The sequence below is a fragment of the Cydia strobilella genome, chromosome 26, assembly GCF_947568885.1.
Source record: "Cydia strobilella chromosome 26, ilCydStro3.1, whole genome shotgun sequence".
In the NCBI taxonomy this organism is placed as follows: domain Eukaryota; kingdom Metazoa; phylum Arthropoda; class Insecta; order Lepidoptera; family Tortricidae; genus Cydia; species Cydia strobilella.
Window position 1 is genome coordinate 5187337 of NC_086066.1, and position 25176 is coordinate 5212512.

At 43.4% G+C, this 25176-nt stretch overlaps 2 protein-coding genes across 2 annotated transcripts in view; one reads left to right on the plus strand and one right to left on the minus strand.

Annotated features, from left to right (window-relative positions):
* The window catches only part of LOC134753273 (uncharacterized), a 30584-nt gene extending 29346 nt beyond the window's left edge, over positions 1–1238 (plus strand). The window contains exon 10 of the mRNA XM_063689116.1: positions 331–1238. Coding sequence (XP_063545186.1) covers positions 331–874 — 544 coding nt within the window. The 3' untranslated portion in view covers positions 875–1238. The remainder of the gene's footprint in view (positions 1–330) is intronic.
* A 766-nt stretch (positions 1239–2004) lies between these two features.
* LOC134753058 (uncharacterized) lies at positions 2005–24470 on the minus strand. The gene is made up of 30 exons (XM_063688819.1): positions 24206–24470; positions 22372–22524; positions 21878–22012; positions 21013–21339; positions 20583–20645; positions 19197–19297; positions 18783–18815; positions 17941–18136; positions 16691–16836; positions 15973–16113; positions 14411–14750; positions 14305–14372; positions 14133–14234; positions 13961–14062; positions 13789–13890; positions 13617–13718; positions 13445–13546; positions 13273–13374; positions 13101–13202; positions 12929–13030; positions 12757–12858; positions 12585–12686; positions 12413–12514; positions 12241–12342; positions 12069–12170; positions 11869–11998; positions 11512–11818; positions 10824–10907; positions 5236–5363; positions 2005–4907 (listed from the first exon to the last, which is right to left on the minus strand). Exons 1-30 carry the CDS (start codon positions 24380–24382, stop codon positions 3519–3521), a joined length of 5244 nt encoding a protein of 1747 aa, XP_063544889.1. The 5' UTR covers positions 24383–24470; the 3' UTR covers positions 2005–3518.
* Between the last annotated feature and the right edge of the window lie 706 nt (positions 24471–25176).

The following is a 25176-nucleotide window of genomic DNA, read 5'->3' on the forward strand; positions in this document are numbered from 1 at the left end:
AGTACCTAACCATACCACGGTCTAAACTAACTCTGCACCGACTAGGGTCGGCAAGCGCGTCAATTCCTGGGATTAGTTGCCAAGCGGACCCCAAGCAAAATTTTTTTTTGGCGGTTGCAAAATGCCGGGACAACGGGAAGATGATGACAATTTGTATGGCAGCGGCTATCGTGTGACTAGTATTTTCTATAAATTACGACATTATAAACGATGCTCCGATATAAATACAATGCCGCGCGACGCTGTGCGGCGTAAGCGCCATCGACAATATAAAAAAAAATCCCTTTTTCATATAAAATTCCCCAATTAACAATCTAATTTCCATTTCAGAGACAAACTACAAAACATCATATCAACACTCCTCTCCCTCCCAGACAACAAACTCCTTCAAGCCAATGACGCTGCTACAGAAATACTAAAAGACGCTGATTTATCAGCCTTCATATCATCGTATGCCACCCTCCACCGAGTCGAAAAAACCATACGGTCCTTAGAAAATATTGACGCTTTAACACTGAGAAAGAACTTAGAAGTATTATTCGGCGTTTTAAGCCAATCGCACTTACCTTTAATTGTGGACAGGGCTAAATCTTTTGAAAAACTTTCTGTAAAACGAACGGTATCTTTCCACGCACTTTTAGATGCTATAGAAGACGCTTTGCCCCCTACTGAGGCTAATAAATCAGAGTGGGGGGACATCGCGAACCGTCTAAAGATATGGAAAGATGGGGGGGTGTCGGATGTGCAAGAAACGCTGAAGATTTTATATAATAATGTAAACAGGGGGGCGATGAAGTATAGAGAAAGGTCGGAGCAGATAAGAGAGCTGGTGGAAGATGTTGCTGAAAGTGTTGTTGATGATGATGAGGAGTAAATGTTGATTTTATATGTTTTTATTATTTCCTATGGTATTGCAACATATTCAACTTCACTAATACTAGTGGCTGTGAGCTGTAGACTGTAGACACATTAATAAGCTTCAAAAATGTAAAAAATAAAAATACTTCGTAGTCATTATCACAGCGAACTCACAATAGTCTTAAGTGCCATATACCCTACTGGCACCTAAGTCTTATGCGAAATTCCACCATACATATTGTTAACGCCTCGAGTATGTGTGCCATAAATGAGACACATACTCACACAGCGACAGCAACAGATGCGCGGGCGCGGCCCGCGTCCCACTCTTCATCTAGCCAGCAACGCATACGTACATATAATATTTATCTACCATGTAGTTTCTACTCATTAAAACTTAAAATTTGGAAACTTCTGCGTTATTTCTCCACCTAAGTCCACCGCCCGTAACTAGGAGTCCCTCCTGCTGCTTCACATATTGAATTCTAAATTAATTTTTAACAAGCAGAAACGTCTGTGAACGATGCTATTAAGCTTAGAATAAATTTTAAAGTTGAAAAAATTACTGCCGTGGGTGAGACTTGAACTCACGGCCTCTGGATTGATACTCCAGCGCTCTGCTGAGCCACCAAGACCTCATCCATATTCAGCAAATCTTCCCACTATATGGGTGTAGGGGACCCTAGCGACATCCAAGGCAGTAATTTTTCCACTTTTAAATTTATTCTAAGCTTAATATTGAATTCTTTTCAAAAAACGAGATGGCAGAAAAATTCTTCTAACCGCACCTGCTCAAAAAAATTCACGAGAATCGATTGAGAAATGCGACCTGCAGAGAACATTCGGACATACGAAAGCATTTTTACCCAAGCTAAAACGGAGACCTTCGCTAACTCTCGGTCAATTATAAACGCGAAAATAACTGTCTCTCTGTTATCTCTTACCGCTTAGGGCCACTTGCACCATTCACTAACCCGAGGTTATCCGGTTAAACCTGGAGTTACGAATACAGTTTGCCACTGGGTTAACGGTTTAACCGCTTAACCCGGGGTTAGTTGGATGGTGCAAGTGGCGCTTACCGATTTAGATTGAAAGGATAGAATGATGGAACATTGAAAATACATTTTTTCTTATAAACATAGGTAATAGGTATATTTCGAAGTTTCAATATTTACATGCTTAACCGCTTATAACTAATTATAATACATGTCAAATATTCACTGTGAACAATCAAAATAAGTTTGAGGAAATTCCAAAAGGAATGATATCACATATGATACAAATTGTTACAGGGTTACAGGTTATCGTTATATTATTGCGAACCAAAGAGATACTGAATGTATACGACATGTAAAATCTAAGAAAAAATTGTATTTTAAAATGACAATCCAGTTAGTACCAACAAAGATAGATATAACTCCGTGATAGATGGATACAGTCTAAGGAAAAAACGTGCCTCGAAAATCAAGAAAATTTGATTCTCGTTCGGAGGGCGCTACTAGTTTTGGCCTACAGTCGTATAGATGGCGTTGACGGTTTCGTTTGTTATTTAACAATTTTAACGCATATCAGTGACAGAACATGGGTCAAAATCATAAAAATAATTAATGCAAATAAAAAAATCATTTATCTATATTTAAATACATTTTATCGTATTTTTATAAATCTTCATTTTTAGTTTTAAGGTGTGTCGACAGATGGCAGTGAATTTACTGGGGTTACAAAATTTACTATGACAGTACCGCTCTAGTATAAGTTACTCTATGCATTAACTTAAGATCACATCAATGTACCATATTCTGATAAATAAATACATTTCATTTCATTTCAACCTTGTTTTAAATCCCAGTTACTCTAAAATTACGGTTCGATCTGTCATTTTTTTTAATACCACGACGGTGGCAAACAAGCATACGGCCCGCCTGATGGTAAGCAGTCACCGTAGCCTATGGACGCCTGCAACACCAGAGATATTACATGCAGAGATATTATTTAAGTACAAAATTGCTAAAGCCTGAAAAGATTATACGTATTTCGATATTTTCATTGGTACTATAGTTATTTGTGCCACAAGAGAGGAAAGTTGGTTTTTCTTGCGAGTGTTTATTTTTTACTCAAAAACACGAGACGTAAAATAACTTTGCTCTCTTGTTGCACACATAATTTTTCACCTCAGTAGTGAGAACATATTAAAGGTTAAAATGTATTTCGAATTACACAGAATAAATCAGAGAAAAAAAAAACTTGTAATCAAAGTATGGAGTGGCAGTTCATGGCCTTCACTAAATTAAAAAGCTACTTTGTTTCACTCCCTAGAGTGAGGAAGGTCGCACTTTCCTCACTCCAGGGAGTGACGAAAGTAGGCTTGTTCGAGCTGCTGAGGTGAAAAAAATATTGTGTACTCGGGGCGTAATAATATTGCAAACTCGAGTCTATAAAGCCGCAAGCCGTCGCGATTTAACTATACTCTCGTTTGCAATATTGTTTTCGTTAGTCGCGACACATGTGACATCTAGTGTCGAGTAGCAGTACTGATAATTCCGCTACTTGACGCTAGATGACGACTACGAAAATAATAGTCGCTTTGATAACAAAACTGATGTATGGAGTGAGCACTCTATGTCTACTTAATTCTCTTTGGTGGGATATCATATAACATTTTAGGCATCAAAATTGAAATCATCGTCCGATATATCTTCCAACTCTTCATGCTTATCTTCCTTAGGCAATAGATCTTCTAAAGTGATTTTATCTTGGTCACTGAGTCTCTTTTCATCAATTTGTTCATCTAATGATTCTAATGCATCTATTAGATTGCTATTATTAATTTCATTTTCATTCTGTCCGCGTATCTGTTCATGACATCTATTCAATTCTTCAATACTTGATATTACTTCGTTTATAAAATTTTCTGGATTTTTGTCAGTTTCTCCTATTAAGTTTTCAATGCTGTGCTTGATTGGACTCTCTTTGTTTATTTGTTTACTGACTTCTTCAGTTAACTTCATTTCGTCATTGCGTTTTGAATCTTTTTCCGAAGAACTTTCATTTTGATTGATTTTGGAGTCATTTTCTAAAGAATTTTCATTTTGTAAAGTATCGATTCCATTAACTGGCACATTTTCAAGATTAGTATTAACAGCTACGCTTTCATCTTTTAATGTTTGTAAACTTATATCGATTTCTTTATCATAACTAACTGAATGATCATTAGTTTCACTATCGAGCCTATTGATTGTTTCATTATAGTTACATTCATCATTTAATTGGTTACTCTCTAATACTTTATCTATAGTTTTTTTACCAAGATCGATTTCATAATTGCTTGATTTTTCACAATTTACATTATCATTAGAGTCTATTACATTTTCTTTTGTACTTTCATCAGTTTCATTATTTCCAAAATCTATTCTAGTAGTAGCCGTTACTATATCTTCTACACCTTGACTGTCATCAGCTATTGTTTTGTCAGTTTCTTTTCCATCAACAGTTTCAAAATGACTTTCATCAGATGTGGTTTTATCCTTTTCACCAATATTATCATTATCAATCGTTTTATCATTTACATTAAAATCTACATTATCAAGCTCACTTTGTTCATTAGCTGTCTTGTCATCATTCGTTACACTTTCGCTTATTTCACTATCAAAACACCCAATAATATCCTTAATTCTAGCTGTCAAATCTTTCCTATCTAAACTACTGTTTCCCATATCATCTAAACTATTTATAATATCATTAATGTCCTTACTTACGTCACCGAAGTCGTTTTCATTATCAAACGTTTCATTTTTGACCTTTTTTCTCTTTCTAGGAACTTTACCTAGGAGGTTTTTCGAGAATAGTTTTTTGATGGCTAGAGTTGAGAGAGAGGGTATGCTTCTGATGATGGATTCTTCGACATCACTGTCACTGTCCCAGTGTGTGAAAGAGATCTCTTCCTTGAGTGCGACAGGGATGGCGACCATGCTGTCGCGGAAGAGCGGTTCGTTCTTGACTGGAGGTAGCTTCATGTATGGGTAGATGTAGTTCTTGGCTAGCCCATATTTCTGAAAAAATCGAGTATATTAGAATTTTTGATCTGGTAAGTGTTATGACTAAAGTATTTTGATGTTTAATCTAATGTTAGATCAAACTTTGTCGTTCTTAGTGCAAATAAAATAATTTAGAAACTTTGACTGTTGTTTTCTTTTATCAATGTGTGAAAAAAAAAACTTCTATTATATTGTATATAACAGCAACACACTGACCATCACATTCAATTTCATTACAATCATCATCTTCCTCGCGTTGTCCCGGCATTTTGCTTCAGCCTGGGGTCCGCTTGGCAACTAATCCCAAAAATTGTCAGTTAACAATGTAATCGACAGTAGTTACCGGTTTAACCCTGGACACGTCGTAATGGTCGCCTGTCTCTCTTGCCAGCAGCCCGTCGCACTTCGTGATCCGCACTTGCATGGGCTTCAGTCTTCGCAGGACGTCCGGGTCAGCTATCAAGTCTCCTGCTGCAATTGAAATACAACAATTGATAAATCTTCATGTCAAAAAAATATTGATACCTGCTCTCGTCGCCTCCTGTACTTTTCTTCCTACAGTCATCTACTCATCGAGACGATTGTAACAAGCCTAAGCTCAAGGATGCGTTGTTTTATCACTTAATAGTTGAGAAGAATCAATAAAAAGGCCTTGTATTCTATTTTACCTCGAATTTTAACTTTATTTTAATAACCTCGTGAGTCTAAATGTACATTAAAATGTACATATTCGTTGCAATCTAATTTGAACCTTTCATGAAACAAATAAAGTATCATTTCTATTGTTTCATTGCGTTGTAAAACAAACGATATTCGTTCCAATTTACTTATAGAAGTTCAAATTAAAAATTGGAAAACTTTATATGGTGGGTCTTACGAGGATAAAATTGCAATTGTCTTCGAAAATGTTAGCGACGGAATAATATAAATAAAGACGAAGCTCTTGGTACATTTTTGACTCCAAAAAATTGCCCACTGACTAACTAACTGACAGTTATCCTTTCTCCATAAATATTTGTGGACGCAGCTTTGAATATTTCAAAATATTCTTGCTATTAAAAAAAGTTGTGATTGGCTTTTATGAAATTATATATGTCAAATAGCTTCCATTACGATGTATGGACGGTATAGAAAGGACGACAATCTCTTATGGCACAACTATTACAAAAGTGACCAGCTTTCAGCTGTAAATAATAGTTCCTAATCTCTCCGGTGGCGCTAGTTAGGCTCTGGGACATGAGTATAACATGAACCATATAAGGCAACAAATAACCCGACCAAATTACGTAGGTTGTTTTTGGTAGTATTTCGGTGTATGGTGGCGCCGCCTAATTACTGTTTTTTGATGGACACTTTTTATACATAGAGATTTGGCTCCTTTATATAGTCTCCATTATTACGATGTTTGACGTTGTCAATAAATAAATAAAATAATATAAATTATTAATTTCAGGTTTTAAAACCCATATTACAGCACATTTATTTTGTATAAAATGAAAAAATACATGCAGTTATGCAACTTATACACGCAGTATAGTTAAGTCATTTATGAGCTTGTCAGAATTGTTTTGCTATTCTAGTTTGTTGGCGACTAGATGATAGAGCCACGTTCGGGTTCCATCATCAAAACAGCTCAATGTTTTTTTTTTTTTTTTTTTTTTATGAAATAGGAGGCAAACGAGCAGACGGATCACCTGATGGAAAGCGATTACCGCCGCCCATGGACACCCGCAACACCAGAGGGGTTGTAAGTGCGTTGCCGGCCTTTAAGATGGGAATACGCTCTTTTCTTGAAGGTTTGAAGGTCATATCGGTCCGGAAATACCGCAGGCGACAGTTCATTCCACAGTTTGGCTGTGCGAGGCAGGAAGTTTCTAGAGAAACGTACAGTTGAGGACTGCCAACCATCTAAGTGGTGAGGATGGTAATGTTTTCGCGTAGGGCGATGGCGAAAAGAAGCTGCAGGGATTAATCCGAACAATTCCTCGGAGCACTCCCCGTTATACACGCGATAGAAAATGCAGAGCGAGGCCACATCTCTACGCAGCGCCAAGGAGTCAAGCCGTTCCGAAGTACGCTGGCAGTCGACAATTCGAGCCGCTCTTCGCTGGATGCGGTCCAGAGGGAGAAGCTGGTATTGGGGTGCCCCTGCCCATAGATGAGAACAGTATTCCATGTGTGGGCGAACCTGCGCTTTATACAGCTGTAGGCGGTGGGCCGGCGTGAAATACTGTCTCGATCTGTTGAGCACACCGAGCTTTTTTGAGGCTAATTTGGCCTTACCCTCTAAATGGCCGCGGAACTGGACTACACTCGAAATGTCGACGCCGAGGATTCCGATACTGGCTGCGGCAGTCAGGGGAGTGCTCTCAAAACGAGGTGATACGACAAATTCTAACTTTTTTGCGGTAAACGCGCAAACCTGTGTCTTGGCAGGGTTAAAACGGACTAAGTTTAGTCGACCCCATTCAGAGATTTCTTCTAGGGAAGTCTCAATTTCAGACACAAGTTTGTTCCGGCTCTCGATGACGTTTTCCCGAGAGATATTGGTGCGGCCGGTGTAAGAGGCATCACCCGTACTATCATCAGCATAACAATGAATTCCGCTGATTTGCAGCATGTCATTGATATGCAGAAGGAATAGCGTGGGTGATAGCACACAGCCTTGGGGGACACCAGCATTCACAGACATGGAGTCTGAGCATTCGCCGTCAACTACGACCTTTATGCTTCTGTCTGCTAGAAAGCTACTGACCCATACACATAATCTCTCGGGAAGCCCATAAGATGGTAGCTTCGAAAGAAGTGCTTTGTGCCAGACGCGATCGAAGGCCTTCGCTATATCCAAACTAACAGCCAATGCTTCACCCTTTGTCTCGATTGCCTGTGCCCAACGATGTGTCAGGTAGACTAGAAGATCACCAGCCGAGCGGCCTCTACGGAAACCGTATTGTCGGTCACTAAGCAACTGGTGGTCCTCTAGGTACCGAAGGAGCTGGCAGTTGATAATGGACTCCATTATCTTCGAGAAAAGGGAGGTTATAGCTATTGGCCTGTAGTTGGATGGATTTGAGCGGTCGCCTTTTTTAGGGATCGGGTGCACCAAAGCTGACTTCCACGAGGTCGGGACTACGCCGGAAGAGTAAGAGAGCCGAAAAAGACGCGTTAAGACCGGTGCCAACTCGGGAGCACACATCTTCAGCACAACCGCAGGGATTCCATCGGGCCCACTCGACTTATGAGTGTCGAGGGAAAGAAGTGCTTTGCGCACCGAGCTTTGTTTGAACCGGACATCCGGCATATAGCTCTCGCACCGCGGTATGGTCGGCGGCGCGTTTCCCCCGTCATCCAAAGTCGAGTTGGACGCAAAGAGTTTGCCCAGAAGATCGGCTTTGTCTTTTGCGTCGTGGGCCAATGAATCATTCTCCGTGTGCAGAGGTGGAAAAGATGGCGTGCAGAAATTCCCCTGGATAGCTTTGGCAAGAGACCAGAACGCACGAGTTCCCGACGGGAGGCGCTCTAATTTCTCGCCAATTCTACCAATGTGCAGCGACTTTGCTCTGGCAATAACTCTTTTGAAGGACCTGGAGGCAAAGTTAAACTTCTTTTTTAATGCGCTAGTCTTTACATCCCGTACTGCCGCTGCGTCTACCCAGGCCTGGTAACATTCCTGCTTTCGGCGAGAGGCCTCTTTGCAGAAACGACCAAACCAAGGTTGGGATTTGCCACCAACAGGGACCACAGAGGACGGAATGAAAAGCTCCATTCCCTGCAGCACCACGTCAGCAACAGAATCAGCAACGACGTTGGGATCATCCGGCGTGAAGCAAACCTGCCTCCAAGGGTAGGATGCAAAGAAGGACCGCATCCCGTCCCAATCTGCTGACCTATAGTGCCACACACGGCGGCCACAAGCAACTCGCCGACGCGGCGGGTACGCGAGTGGCACCGTACTCCGGATCAAGCAATGATCCGAGGAACCGAGTGGGGCTTCAACGAATACATTGTAGTCAACCGGATGAGAGGTCAGCAGAAGGTCCAACAGGGAAGGTTCATGGCCTTCCACATCTGGGATTCGCGTAGGCGCAGTAACCAATTGTGTCAAGCCATATGCCAGAGCAAAGTTATAAACAGATCTGCCCGCATGATCAGTCTTGCTAGAGCCGAGCCATTCGGCGTTGTGGGCATTAAAATCACCAAGTACAATGATCTCAGCGGAAGGGATCTGCTGCTGCACAGAGTCTGCAGCCGTTTGGATCTGCTCAATGAGTCGGTCAGTTTCGGCATCACCGCTATGGGACCTATATAGGCACGAATAGACACGGGGATGGTGATCGTTGTCTATACGCAGCCATAAGGTGGAGAGGTCCCTACCTTCAAGATTGTTGAGGCGACGAAAACTGATATCGTCTCTAACGTACACGCACACCCCAGCCCTAGGCGAAAAGGAGTGTTCCAGTCCGTACCCAGGGTAGGAGAGGTAAGATGTGTCCGCCGGAGACGCTATCTGCGTCTCGGTCAAAAAGAGCAAGGCCGGCTTTGCTGTCTCGAGGTGTAGGTGGACAGCATTAAGGTTGGAATGTAAACCCCTGATGTTGCAGAAGTCCACGGCCAGCGTGGCAAGGGGTGCCGAAGTTGCTTTGCTCTTGCCTCGGGCAGATGACAGATGGATGAGCGCGGTTTTGCCCCCCCCAGAGTACGAAACGGGGCGGCCTCGGCGTCCACGCTCAGGCAAAATGTTACCTGAGCATGGAAGCCCAGTGAGGGGTTCTCCAGCGCTAGTGCAGCAACTGGTACCCTCCTGGGGTAACCTCTTTAACTGCGCCATCATCATTAGAAAGGGGGGGTTTGGGGGTTGGAGCTATCTGGGAACCTTACTCACCATCAGGAACACAACACTACATGCCTACAAAGTAGGCAGCAGTGCTATTATGGCTGTGGTCTTCTGTAAGGTGGAGGTACTTCTCCAGTTGGGCTGCTCCAAATTCAAGCGTGATGACATAACGCTGTGCCCTACCTCTCTTGTTGGACGTAGTTTAAGGACATACCCGGGTCCAAAATGTCATCAGCATATTGTATTTTAACAGTACCTATCGAACTAACGTACTAACTAACACGGGGAGTTAAATATGAACTTGAAATAATTTACTATTAAAACCATTACCAATCATCCTGGTACCTATATCAGTGTATTTTTTTCGGAAGTTGGTTAAACACATTGAGAAATAGATGAAGGGTGTCAATGTGTTTACCACAGTTACCTACCTTAATGTATTTTTGTAGTTTTTTTTGTTTAATGTTTGTGTTTTGTTTAATGTTTGTATTATGTATTATTTAATTGAATTGAATTGTAAATCAATTCATCAAAGATTGCACGATATAAAATCGGTTTTATCGGCAAAATATTGATTTTGGGCCGGTCATTGCGGGCCGTCGGCAGTAACTTACAATAGGTACGTAGGTAATGTATTTACCTATTACCTATCGCAACGAGGACTGGGGTCTAATCAGTCGTTGGGTCTTCCACATTTTATTGTATGGTTAACCTCTCATCGGAAGGTTAAGAGAATCTAAAGTTAATTTTTATGCTTCACATTTACTGTAGTACATTTTTTCAGTACTTGAGACTCAAATAAGAAAACCTTGATATAGGTACGAGTATGTACCCGGGTCGTTAACTTTTATTGTATTAGAGAAGATACATTATTTTAAAATGTGTTAGACCCAGTTCTTTAGGTCCTTTTATCATTGTCAGTGATTGTTTAGTATTTAAGATTTTTTGTTATTATATATATTATGTTAGTTTGTAACGTATGTACCTACGGGCCTTAGTTGCCTGAAAATAAATGATTTGATTGATTGATTATGTACTTATGAGTCACATTAGATACTCGAAATAAATGAATTTTAATTTAATTTAATTAAACTGACCTTTTCTCTTCTGGCTACACTGGCTTTCATGTTTCTTGAGGGTCTTCGCGGTCGCATATGTTCTGGAGCATTTCGAGCACTTGCCTGTAAATATAAAGATTTATTTAATTATGCAATTTGGCCTAGCAGTTCTAACTTTGCCTACTCGGAGAAGCTTCAACATGTTACAAGAACACTATGTAGTATGTACGTATGCATATAATTTTTTGGGTCGGGAAGGGCGTTATATGGCAATAACTTTTGTATACATACAATGGGCACCAAAAGTGCGTACCCACTATACGAGTGAATTTCATTCATAATGTGGGCCTTCTCTAGGCGAACTCAGGTGATGGCAGCGCCCTCTCAAGCAATCCCGGAATCACCTGAGTCGATTCAGTTGATTTGAATTTGAAATCAATTATTTCATGTAACCAAGGACAATTGTCCTTGATGTAACTGTGACACATACATTTTCTTAGTAAAAAACAGTTTCAAAAGGGTTAGTACCTAAGCCTATCAATTATACCTATACCTACACACTTAACCTACAAGTTACCACTGTATGGAGCCCATTGGGGAATGTAGTCCCGCACAGTGTAGCATTAGCGGACAATCAGGCTTATCCGCTATCATTCTTATGATGATGTTTGGACTGTCCATGAATATGATGTGTTGGGATTTGAAGTAGGTTTAAACATGTGTATACCTCCAGGTCGGGCGCCGCCGCCGTGTCCCCGGCCGGGGCACCGGTGCGCCCCGCGCAGCGCCTCCGTGGCGAACAGCGCCGCGCACTCCTCGCACCGCGCGCTCGGCGGCTCGTCGCCCACGCACAGGCCCGACTCTATGTGTCTGCAAACATATATATAACATGTGTATACCTCCAGGTCGGGCGCCGCCGCCGTGTCCCCGGCCGGGGCACCGGTGCGCCCCGCGCAGCGCCTCCGTGGCGAACAGCGCCGCGCACTCCTCGCACCGCGCGCTCGGCGGCTCGTCGCCCACGCACAGGCCCGACTCTATGTGTCTGCAAACATATATATAACATGTGTATACCTCCAGGTCGGGCGCCGCCGCCGTGTCCCCGGCCGGGGCACCGGTGCGCCCCGCGCAGCGCCTCCGTGGCGAACAGCGCCGCGCACTCCTCGCACCGCGCGCTCGGCGGCTCGTCGCCCACGCACAGGCCCGACTCTATGTGTCTGCAAACATATATATAACATGTGTATACCTCCAGGTCGGGCGCCGCCGCCGTGTCCCCGGCCGGGGCACCGGTGCGCCCCGCGCAGCGCCTCCGTGGCGAACAGCGCCGCGCACTCCTCGCACCGCGCGCTCGGCGGCTCGTCGCCCACGCACAGGCCCGACTCTATGTGTCTGCAAACATATATATAACATGTGTATACCTCCAGGTCGGGCGCCGCCGCCGTGTCCCCGGCCGGGGCACCGGTGCGCCCCGCGCAGCGCCTCCGTGGCGAACAGCGCCGCGCACTCCTCGCACCGCGCGCTCGGCGGCTCGTCGCCCACGCACAGGCCCGACTCTATGTGTCTGCAAACATATATATAACATGTGTATACCTCCAGGTCGGGCGCCGCCGCCGTGTCCCCGGCCGGGGCACCGGTGCGCCCCGCGCAGCGCCTCCGTGGCGAACAGCGCCGCGCACTCCTCGCACCGCGCGCTCGGCGGCTCGTCGCCCACGCACAGGCCCGACTCTATGTGTCTGCAAACATATATATAACATGTGTATACCTCCAGGTCGGGCGCCGCCGCCGTGTCCCCGGCCGGGGCACCGGTGCGCCCCGCGCAGCGCCTCCGTGGCGAACAGCGCCGCGCACTCCTCGCACCGCGCGCTCGGCGGCTCGTCGCCCACGCACAGGCCCGACTCTATGTGTCTGCAAACATATATATAACATGTGTATACCTCCAGGTCGGGCGCCGCCGCCGTGTCCCCGGCCGGGGCACCGGTGCGCCCCGCGCAGCGCCTCCGTGGCGAACAGCGCCGCGCACTCCTCGCACCGCGCGCTCGGCGGCTCGTCGCCCACGCACAGGCCCGACTCTATGTGTCTGCAAACATATATATAACATGTGTATACCTCCAGGTCGGGCGCCGCCGCCGTGTCCCCGGCCGGGGCACCGGTGCGCCCCGCGCAGCGCCTCCGTGGCGAACAGCGCCGCGCACTCCTCGCACCGCGCGCTCGGCGGCTCGTCGCCCACGCACAGGCCCGACTCTATGTGTCTGCAAACATATATATAACATGTGTATACCTCCAGGTCGGGCGCCGCCGCCGTGTCCCCGGCCGGGGCACCGGTGCGCCCCGCGCAGCGCCTCCGTGGCGAACAGCGCCGCGCACTCCTCGCACCGCGCGCTCGGCGGCTCGTCGCCCACGCACAGGCCCGACTCTATGTGTCTGCAAACATATATATAACATGTGTATACCTCCAGGTCGGGCGCCGCCGCCGTGTCCCCGGCCGGGGCACCGGTGCGCCCCGCGCAGCGCCTCCGTGGCGAACAGCGCCGCGCACTCCTCGCACCGCGCGCTCGGCGGCTCGTCGCCCACGCACAGGCCCGACTCTATGTGTCTGCAAACATATATATAACATGTGTATACCTCCAGGTCGGGCGCCGCCGCCGTGTCCCCGGCCGGGGCACCGGTGCGCCCCGCGCAGCGCCTCCGTGGCGAACAGCGCCGCGCACTCCTCGCACCGCGCGCTCGGCGGCTCGTCGCCCACGCACAGGCCCGACTCTATGTGTCTGCAAACATATATATAACATGTGTATACCTCCAGGTCGGGCGCCGCCGCCGTGTCCCCGGCCGGGGCACCGGTGCGCCCCGCGCAGCGCCTCCGTGGCGAACAGCGCCGCGCACTCCTCGCACCGCGCGCTCGGCGGCTCGTCGCCCACGCACAGGCCCGACTCTATGTGTCTGCAAACATATATATAACATGTGTATACCTCCAGGTCGGGCGCCGCCGCCGTGTCCCCGGCCGGGGCACCGGTGCGCCCCGCGCAGCGCCTCCGTGGCGAACAGCGCCGCGCACTCCTCGCACCGCGCGCTCGGCGGCTCGTCGCCCACGCACAGGCCCGACTCTATGTGTCTGCAAACATATATATAACATGTGTATACCTCCAGGTCGGGCGCCGCCGCCGTGTCCCCGGCCGGGGCACCGGTGCGCCCCGCGCAGCGCCTCCGTGGCGAACAGCGCCGCGCACTCCTCGCACCGCGCGCTCGGCGGCTCGTCGCCCACGCACAGGCCCGACTCTATGTGTCTGCAAACATATATATAACATGTGTATACCTCCAGGTCGGGCGCCGCCGCCGTGTCCCCGGCCGGGGCACCGGTGCGCCCCGCGCAGCGCCTCCGTGGCGAACAGCGCCGCGCACTCCTCGCACCGCGCGCTCGGCGGCTCGTCGCCCACGCACAGGCCCGACTCTATGTGTCTGCAAACATATATATAACATGTGTATACCTCCAGGTCGGGCGCCGCCGCCGTGTCCCCGGCCGGGGCACCGGTGCGCCCCGCGCAGCGCCTCCGTGGCGAACAGCGCCGCGCACTCCTCGCACCGCGCGCTCGGCGGCTCGTCGCCCACGCACAGGCCCGACTCTATGTGTCTGCAAACATATATATAACATGTGTATACCTCCAGGTCGGGCGCCGCCGCCGTGTCCCCGGCCGGGGCACCGGTGCGCCCCGCGCAGCGCCTCCGTGGCGAACAGCGCCGCGCACTCCTCGCACCGCGCGCTCGGCGGCTCGTCGCCCACGCACAGGCCCGACTCTATGTGTCTGCAAACATATATATAACATGTGTATACCTCCAGGTCGGGCGCCGCCGCCGTGTCCCCGGCCGGGGCACCGGTGCGCCCCGCGCAGCGCCTCCGTGGCGAACAGCGCCGCGCACTCCTCGCACCGCGCGCTCGGCGGCTCGTCGCCCACGCACAGGCCCGACTCTATGTGTCTGCAAACATATATATAACTCCGTAATAGATGGATACGGTCTAAGGAGAAAACGTGCCTCGAAAAATCACGAAAATTTGATTCTCGATCAGATGGCGCCACTAGTTTTGGCCTACACTCGTATAGAGGGCGTTGACTGTTTCGTTTGTTATTTATAATTTTAATGCATACCGGTGAAAGAACATGGATCAAAATCATATAAAAATAATTAATGCAAATAAAAAAATTATTTATCCATATTTAAATACATTTTATCGTATTTTTATAAATATTTATTTTTAGTTTTAAAGTGTGTCGACAGATGGCAGTGAATTTACTGGGGTTACAAAATTTACTATGACAGTACCGCTCTAGTATAAGTTACTCTATGGTGTCTGGAAACGATCACTCAATATTATAGGACATTCTTACACCAATTAACTAAGCGGTCACGAACCTCTTACCGCACGGGTTGAGGCCAAATGTGCCTTTCCACGGATTAGCCAAATTTAGCAACTTTTGATGTCAAGTCGCTGTAAGAGAAATTAACTATTAAGCATAGCAATTAAGCAAATATTGACATTAAATTTATTATTGTAATTATTTATACCACATACATATACAAAAAATCTCTCTAACCAATTATTAATAATAGCATGCATGGCCTGTAAATGAAATTTAAATGTAATTTAGTAATAAGCTAGATATAAGACAATTTGTGTGCCCTGACAGGGTGTCATGGAAGCTTCCTGTATAACTTCAATAACATCTCATGTACATGACTTTTACAAATAAACATCTTATCTTATCTTATCTTATCAAATGTGCCTATTCGCAACTCTTTCCACGCATTGGGTTTTAGGTTATAACTGTGCCAAATTTAGCAACTTCGGATTTCTAATGTGCGAATTGGCAACTTTTCTCCATACATTCTTTGGTCATAAATTCGCACCCAAAAATGGGTCTACGTAACTTTTCGCGTCCTATTTGGCATCTATTCTATTGGTACTTACTCGTCATATAGCTGTAGTATGCGGAAATCGTCGAAGCAGTGGTAGGGGAAGATGGAGGCGCTGTGGAACCACTTACCCCATGGGTTGAGGCCAAATGTGCTAATTGGCAATTCTATTCCACGCACTAGGTTATAATTTCGCCAAATTTAGCAACCTTTAAAGCCAAATGTGCCAATTGGCAACTTTTTTCTTAGAAACTTCGCGTTCTGTCTAGCATCTTTTGGTACTCACTCGTCATATAACCGTAGTGTGCGGAAGTCGTCAAAACAGCGGCGGCAGTGGTAGGGGAAAGTGGTGGCGGTGTGGAAGCGGTGGTGGCTCGCCGCCTCTTCGGCGGTCACGAACCAGTTCCCGCACGGGTTGCACGCGTTACTGAAAAAAAAACCAGGTTGATGATTCAATACATATCCATCTCGTATTTGAATGAACGCAGGGGACCTACAGCGATATCCAAATTTCATAACAAACAATTTCTGCCTCTCTATCGCTCTTGCATATTCGAGCGAAAAAGGCAAATAACAAAATGTCGATTGTCGATGTTCGCTGCGGCCCTATAAACTATTCGAATTTAGATTGCGATAAATAAAGTTGCATTCTTAGGTAGTCAGACCACATTAACTCTGCATGGCAATGAGAAAGTTTGGTAATGTAATCATTAATGTACAATTTCTATAAAAATATGTCGTTTATAAAATCGTTGCACAGTTACTCCCGGTAAAAGTTGTGCAACTTTTTAAAATGTGGCATTCGACGTCAAACGTAGCCAAAGTTATATCTTCATGCCACGTAGGCAAAGTTATATCTTCATTTGTACACTGACGGACTTTAATTGTTGAACCATTTAGGGTTTACTTTACATAGGACATTTCATAACGTCAGTATTGACAACCAAATTAGCCTGAACCTTAGATGGATCAACAATTATTAAAGTCTGTGACCGTACACTTACGCAGGTTTAGTGAAGGTGGGCACGTGAATACTCAAGTGCCTCGCGAAGGCGCCTGAATTCTTGCACTGCGTTTCGCATACTATGCACTTGTACGGAGGCGTGGATGGTAGCGCATGCTCTTCTGGGGTTTTAGGCGGCTCTTTAGTCTGCAAAAAAAAACAGCTTAGTGTCCAAGTTATTTACTAAGAGGCGTTACGTCAATGAAACTATCGGTCGAAGACTTATGTAGTAAAATTCTAACAGGAAATAAAGCTAACTTTGCGGCAACATTTTGCACTACTCAAGGCCTGTGCACACCGGATGCGTGTGCGTTGACCTGCAAATGCGCGTTGTATTATACAGATCATTATAAGAGACTGCGCACCGCTTGCGTGACCTGTGCGTGTACGGCTTAAACATTTTAGCGCACGCGCACGTGGTCGTTTACGCACCTGCAGCCGGTGTGCTTTGGCCTTTAAAGCATTCTACTATTCATTTCTGTGTGCTATTACTAAACTTTACGATTTTTAGTATGAAAATTACCTTCCGTAAAGGTGGCATAATAAATTGCACCTAGCGTCAGGCAGCATGAACAACAATTATGAAATTATCACACAATGATTATTTAATGGTTCATATTGTTTACAAAACACAATTGCAGACAAAGATATTTCAGAATTAATGAACAAATATTTCCTTAGAGCATAGAGTAACTTATACTAGAGCGGTACTGTCATAGTAAATTTTGTAACCACAGTAAATTCACTGCCATCTGTCGACACACTTTAAAACTAAAAAAGAAGATTTATAAAAATACGATAAAATGTATTTAAATATGGATAAAAGATTTTTTTTATTTGCATTAATTATATTTATGATTTTAACCCATGTTCTTTCAGTGATATGCGTAAAAATTGTTAAATAACAAACGAAACCGTCAACGCCATCTATACGACAGTAGGCCAAAGCTAGTAGCTCCAAATCAAATTTCAAAGTCAAATTTTCTTGATTTTCGAGGCACGTTTTTTCCTTAGACTGTATCCATCTATTACGGAGTTATATCTATCTTTGCTTAGAGGATATAACCAAACTGAGTAGCCATTAACAGGCGTTCCCCTCTTTTGAAAATATTCGGCCAATGGTCATACACAATGTATGGACTGACGTTTATCTGACATGTCAGTTGTCAGCGCTTCATAAGTGATTCTGCCTCAAAACCAAAATATGACTTTTTTATTATTATTCATTGTCTGATGTTAGTACATTCTTACCTTGGGTGTCTCCGGCTTGGCCTTAGACTTAGACACCTTAAGCGGTACAGGTATATTCTCTTCTTCAACTCTGGCTTTCTTGGACTTGGGTCCGGGTCTGGGGGTCGGGGACGGCTCTTTCACCGGCTGTCTGGACCTGGGGCCTGGTCTGCGGGGCGGTGAAGGCTCTTTTAGGAGCTCTTTAGTCGGTATGGGCCTGGTGGATTTTAAAAGAGAATTTAGTTTTAAATTATAAAAATTTTTGAAAATACATAATATAGCAATTAAAATGGAGCTTTGAATAGAATTGAAGACTAGTTTTCATTGGTTTTGAGTTACTCAGCTATATAAAAAAAATAGGACAAGATTGATCTAAACTTGACCAAGAGTAATATTAAACAAATATTTAATTTAATTTTAATAGATCTTTATGTTTTACACCTAATTTTATTTATTTTAAAATTTTATTGCAAATGTAAAATGTAAATTATACCTATAGATCAATGTTATCTGGAATAAATGATTTTATTATTATTATTTTTTCCTTTATTATTATATATAAAAAACCGGCCAAGTGAGAGTCGGACTCGCGCACCGAGGGTTCCGTACTATTTGTTGTTATAGCGGCAACAGAAATACATCATCTGTAAAAATTTCAACTGTCTAGCTATCACGGTTCGTGAGATACAGCCTGGTGACAGACAGACAGACGGACAGCGGAGTCTTAATAATAGGGTCCCGTTTTTACCCTTTGGGTACGGAACCCTAAAAAAGCAAGGATTCGAAATACGGAATCTAAAGCAGAACACTTTCTCTCACAAATATATTTCTTTATCAATCTAATAAGTAATTAAATTAGTTACCTTATCCTTGCATCCATTAAATATCTTGCAAGACTGGTAAACAAGTCATAAGTTAATTAATAAATTTACGTATACATACATAATAATAAAATACAAATAAAGATAATAAAGGCATAAGAATTCCACCAAGAAAGGCAAAACTATTAGCTTAGTACCCCTAAGCTATCGTGGTACAATGTTCGCGATCCCAGGACCCCTCCCCAAACGGCATATTGTGGGAAACGCCAGTGTGGGTTTAGTGGGTAGGCTCCTCCCCCTCTTTTCTCAATGAAAAGAGCCGGGAGGCGAGTCCCACATACCACCCCATAATGGGCCCACCTCAAGTCCAGGGACAATAAAAAAAGGGGTGCTAAGGTAGTTTTTTTTCACTTCAGCTTCGACCCATAAAAACATAACCCACTACTTTAGACTTACTTGGCCCTCTTGGGCAGCAGCGCAGGCCTAGGTGGCTCCTCTCGCGTCCTCTTCAATGATCGCGGCATCAGCAAAGTGTTGTCGTCAAACTTCATGCTGTCCTGGATAAACAAACATACATTCAAATTCTATATCTCATCAAATACTCATCATCAGTTGGTTCATTTAAATGTAATTTAAAAAAACACCTTATCAACTTACAAACAAATATAAATAATACCTAGCATACTTTAGATTTAAGACTATTGCTGTGCCCTACCAGGGTCCATGTGAAACCCACTATGTATGTACCACCAAATGTAAACCATGGATGCAATAAATAAATTATGAATTATGAATTAAATATTGGGTATACTCCTGTGCCATCCCTGCTATAACGAACGCCTCCCATATAATTTAATATATAATTTATTTCACCTTTCGAGGTTACCGTAATCTGTTATTATAGTTTTTAATTGAATAATAATTAATATTGTCTTCGGTTACCGCGATAGTTACTCATGAAATAAAACTATGAAAACGGATTATATCGCGTATATTGAATTTATAATACATCCCGACGTTTCGAACTCTTTACAGCGTTCAGCGTTATAAATTCAATATACGCGATATAATCCGTTTTCATAGTTTTATTTCATGAATAATAATTATTATTAAATTTACTTGAAGCTTTGTACTGATATAAAATAAAATATTATGTACTTTAGCGTGTAGTTGCGCTCTCTCGGAAGGGTTTCCACGGAAGACCAGCGTCGAGATCCTTAACTGGTATCTTGACATTAAGCTGAGCGGAGACCTTTTCAGTGACGCTAATAATAATAAATTGTTCTGTTGTCTATGTAATACCTAAATTTAAGCGTTTTCTGAATAAATCTCTTCTATTCTATTCTAAATTACTGCCTTGGGTGAGACTTGAACTCACGGCCTCTGGATCAATACTCCAGCGCTCTGCCATAGCCAGTAAATCTTTCCACCATATCATATTATCATATTAGGGGACTCTGGCGACATCTACCGTAGGAGCGTTACACTTCTTTCGCAATTTCGGGGTTAGTCCCATAGTAAAAGTTGCTCAGTATAATCCCAAAACCTCCCTGGCAACAGGAATGCACTTATTTTTTAGCCACTTTGGTTAACATAAAACTTAGTAACCTTTTAAATTTTGTCTCTGTCTAACAAACAAAAGTGTCTAAATGACTGAAAGGGACAAAGGATTATTAACGGTTTGGTAGATTTGACGTTTATTAATAACACCATTAGCCTTTATAAGGCAGAGGCAATATATTTCCCACTATGATTTTGAACTTTAATTTAAAGTGATGGGGTTCAATTTTGCATAATTTCTGACACCCTTATGCCAAAGGATTAAATTATAAAAGTGCTTACCTCTAGTAAAGATTCCAATTCTCCCTTTTTCTTCGCAGGTGTAGCCTTTTTTTCTTTTGGTGTCTATAAAAATAATCAATTTTTAATTACATTCTTTGCATATTTTTTGTGTCCTACGGACTCACAATACACTAAAGAATATAATTTTCAGTATATGGAGAAAAAACAAGTGCGAGTCGGACTCGCCCACCGAGGGTTCCGTACTTTTTAGTATTTGATGTTATAGCAGCAACAGAAATACATCATTTGTGAAAATTTCAACTGTCTAGCTGTCACGGTTCATGAGATACAGCCTGGTGACAGACAGACGGACAGTGGAGTCTTAATAATAGGGTCCCGTTTTTACACTTTGGGTACAGAACCCTAAAAAGATCTTTTTATTCTGTTCATATGGACATTTATAATCTGGACTTTAAGAGATAAGTCATACCTGTGTGTCCTTAGGCGCCTCTATTTTATTTTTCGTCTCCGTCTTCTTAGCGTCTTTACTCTTAGGCGTGTCCGGCTTCCGTCGCAGTAGCGCTTCTTCAAGCAGAGAGCGGCGCGAGCGAGCGGGCCCGGTGGTGGGGGCGAGGGAGGTGGCGGGGGAGGGGGCGGCGGCGCTGCGGGGGGCGCGCGGGGCGGGCGTGGGGGAGGGGGAGGGGGCGCGGCGGGTGGAGCGCGTGGTGGGCGTGGGGGAGGGCGCGCGGCGGGAGGGGCGCGAGGCGCGCGAAGACATGCTCGACGAGCGAGAGGATGAGTCCGAGGTGTTCTCTATCTGTAAATGATGATAAGAAAACTAAATGATAGCGGAAGTCATAGACACAATTCAAAACAGGAGACCGCTGGCAATTCCTTCATATAATATACCTATTAGTATCAAGTCCAGTAAGGTCTAGGCTGCTATATCTACACTAGCCGTTTTGTGCGCGAGGAAATTGCCTCGTGCGTATGCTCACTGTGTGGACCCGGCTTATGGAGTAGCTGTCACGTAAAATCGTTGCAGACATTTTTCGGAAAGCACATTCATTTATTAAGATTTTTTAATTTACTTTTTATATTTAATTTTTATTTTTATATTTTGTACATTTATTCTGAGGTTGTGCAATAAACAGGATTTGTATTGTATTGTAAGCCTAACAAATATAGACTTTTAAAGGGACCATAAGACAAAGAGGTATACAGATGTGTCCATAAGATCTGTTTGGCAGATGTGACTGGGGGACAAATCTGTCAAGGTACAACAACATTAGCTATAGAAGTGCGAAGTGCCTGCCAGAGATCTGTCTAATCATTTGTGACTAATATAAATTTACCTTAACATCAGCAACATCTGGTTCCTTCTTAATCTTCTTAGTGCATTTGGGTCCCGCCTTACTCTTCTTTCGTGACTCATTTTCCTTAGTATAAATTGGCTCCGTGACACCCAGAATGCAGTTATTTTGTTCAGGCTGGAATATAAAAAAAAAATAGCAGCACAACTGAGTTGTATTCTACACCATTTTACTCTAAAACAGTCCAGGAACATCCCTAAAGCTTATAAATAAATAAATAAAATGCCTTTTATTTCTGGGTAGAAATTATGAATATAAAATTATTTGCAAACTTAGTCTAGGATATGAACCTAAATTTGTAAGAGTAAAAAAATAACACCAGAACCCTATTATGAGGTATAGGCCTCTTCCAGAATCTTCCACCTCTCTCGATCTTGGGCCTCCCATACCCAGTTGGCCTCCGCCACCTTAACTATGTCGTCCCTAAAGTTTAATTTTAGTTAATATTTTTAATTTACAGTACAGATCATACTTACTTCTCCTTTTTTAGTCTCCTGTATGGGAAGACCGAGCCTGGTCCTTGTCTTAATATTTGTCTGACGAGTCATCTCCAAGAATTGGTAGAAGTCATTCACTTTATCAACGCACAGCTCACATATGAGAGGAGGCATTCTGTCATCAGGACGCACCTAGAATAAGCAATACTAATTATAAAACATTATAAAGTACAGTCAACAGCAACACCCAGAACCTTTTTGTTTTGCTGCGACGCACACAGGATTTTTATTTGTATGAAACAGTATTTATTTATATGTATTTTTTCCATTTTCTCTATTATGTAAAAATCTACTCTTATTTGTTGTTGTAATTTCAATTTTTTTCTGGATTGTTTTGTGTACGGTCGGTGCCCCAACTTATGTAACCAAGTTGCCATACTAATTGTATAGAAAAGTGGATACTTATGTTAGGGAACCTATGTCATTTTTGTATTTGAATATTTTGTGTGTATTGTGGCAAACAAATAATCAGTTTATCTATCTATCTATCTTATCTATCAAAGATATGTTTACTCTTTTCGACTTTACTCCTTTGTAATAGGGCAAAAAATGTTACCATATCTTTGACATCAACTGTACATGTCAAGTCAACTTTGATTATGATTATAAATATTTATATTGAAAGTTAGAGTAATAATTTATTTATATTTAATGAAGATTTTTCAACCTTTAGTCACCACAGGCTACTTTAGTCAGGCCACAGACTACAGGATTTGAGTTTAGTTAGAGTAACAACAATATGTAATATTGTTTGTTTATATACTACCTACTTGATTTTAGTAATTAAAAACATTTTACAATATGCCTAGAAGTATTATATGATATATGGAATACATAAAAATATATTAAGTTAAGACGAAAGTGGAGGACCCGCGCGAAATCGCCTTTTCATACAAACAGAGGCCCTTTAAGACAAATTTGATGTTATGTAATACACTAGCTAGAACCGATTCACGGGTACAAATAGATACCGGTTGGCCTAAAGCAAAGGGGGTGCAAAAAAAAGAATTAGAATTTTTTTAGTAGGTCCAATAACATGTCTGTTCTGGTCTCTGTTTGATCGCAGACATCGCGGTCAACCTAACACACTCCTCCTTGCTTTGCTCGTCGTCGCACCTATCTTGTCTCTGTTACTTAAATTTACTGTTCCAAATGATTGATTTTAATTTGTCAAGTAGTGGTTTCAATTTTCGGGTCAAATATCTCGGCCATTTTTTATTTTAGAGAAAAGTTTTTTCTACAAAACATGCTTATTTTAGCGTATTCTCTATGATAACACAATAAAAAATAGGTGTCATAATAACATCACTCGGATGAAATTTTTTCTAAGTGTCGGCAACCCCGTTATCCAGGCAAGCGGTGACTCGCCGCCAACTAGATGGGTCCCTGAAAGCAGCCGTCGTAAAGACAACCAGGAGCAACACCGGTGTGGCGGCTCAGAGGTGTCAAAGAGGTTAACAGCCTGGTGTGCCAACTCGCGTCATGCATCTTATTATTCATATTATTAACTACATATTATAATAACTAGGAATATATTCTTTCAAGATGTATCTAATGTATGTAATGTAACCTCAATTTGTATAAAAAAGAAAGTAGTAAGAAAACTGGTTTAACATATTTGGTTCTTTAACATTTATTACATAAACCATTCCTAAGTCGCAGAGCGTGTAATTTACGTGATTTAAACAACCTTTGGGTGCAAATACAGATCAAATAACAAGGACCAGAACAAGTGTTAGGAATGATTCAGATGCAAAAAGTCAATTTGTTAACGGCGTAATGTTCTTTTATAATTCAGAATACAATACTTTACCTCTAATTGTAAGCATTCTTGTATTTTCTGCCTTAATTCTAGTTCGGAACTGTCTAAATCGATTATGTTTTGGACGATAGGCATTCGATAGCCTCCGCCGGCGCCGCAAAGCCGACACGCCCGGTATATTTCATAAATTGTCTGCTTTTCAGACTTAGATATAGTGAACCTCTCCATTCTTGCCGTCTCTGCAGTTTCAGTAAAGGGAATTACGTGAAAAACATAAAGAAAATTTGCTACGTTACTCTACATGCCGCTACAACGAAACGACGCCATTATAGTTCATGTGTCATTTCGCCCATATCGGCTATGTTCCGAATTACGCTCACAGCTTTTATACTTACTTTCTCTTTGCTCACAGCGCTCATAAGGTCTCTTCACACATGCTTCACACTCGTGCGCGAATCGCGGCGTGAAACCGCGAACGCGAGTGTGGAGTGGGCTTATTATGTATATGGACCAACGTTGTCTGCAATAAATGATAAATAAAAATAGAATAAAAATATATTTACAGTGATGGCTGCCGGTCCGAATCAGTAAGGGCCCATTGCACGAGAGCTTAAAAAGTGTTGTATGGCGCGACGCAACACGCAACGATTTTTAAGCTCTCGGCGAATGGGGCCTTAGCGCTTTCAAGGCCGCGTGAGTGGTGTTTTGTTTCGGACCATAGACATAGTATAGTAGTTATGAGGTAAATAGAAATAAAAAAAACTACACTCATCCCCTTCTTCTGGGCGCCAGCACCAATGCAAGATAAAGACAGTATGACTCTCTTCGTCTACGCCCGAAATGAGACAGTCCCTTGACAAAGTATATATAGTTTGTCAAAGGACTGTCTCATTTCAAACATAGACAGAGAGAATCATACTATCTCTGTCTTAAACTAGTACTAGCACCCAAAAGAAAGGGATGAGTATAATTTTCCTGGTTGTTACTGACTGACAAATTGGTTTGACCAACTATATTTAGCA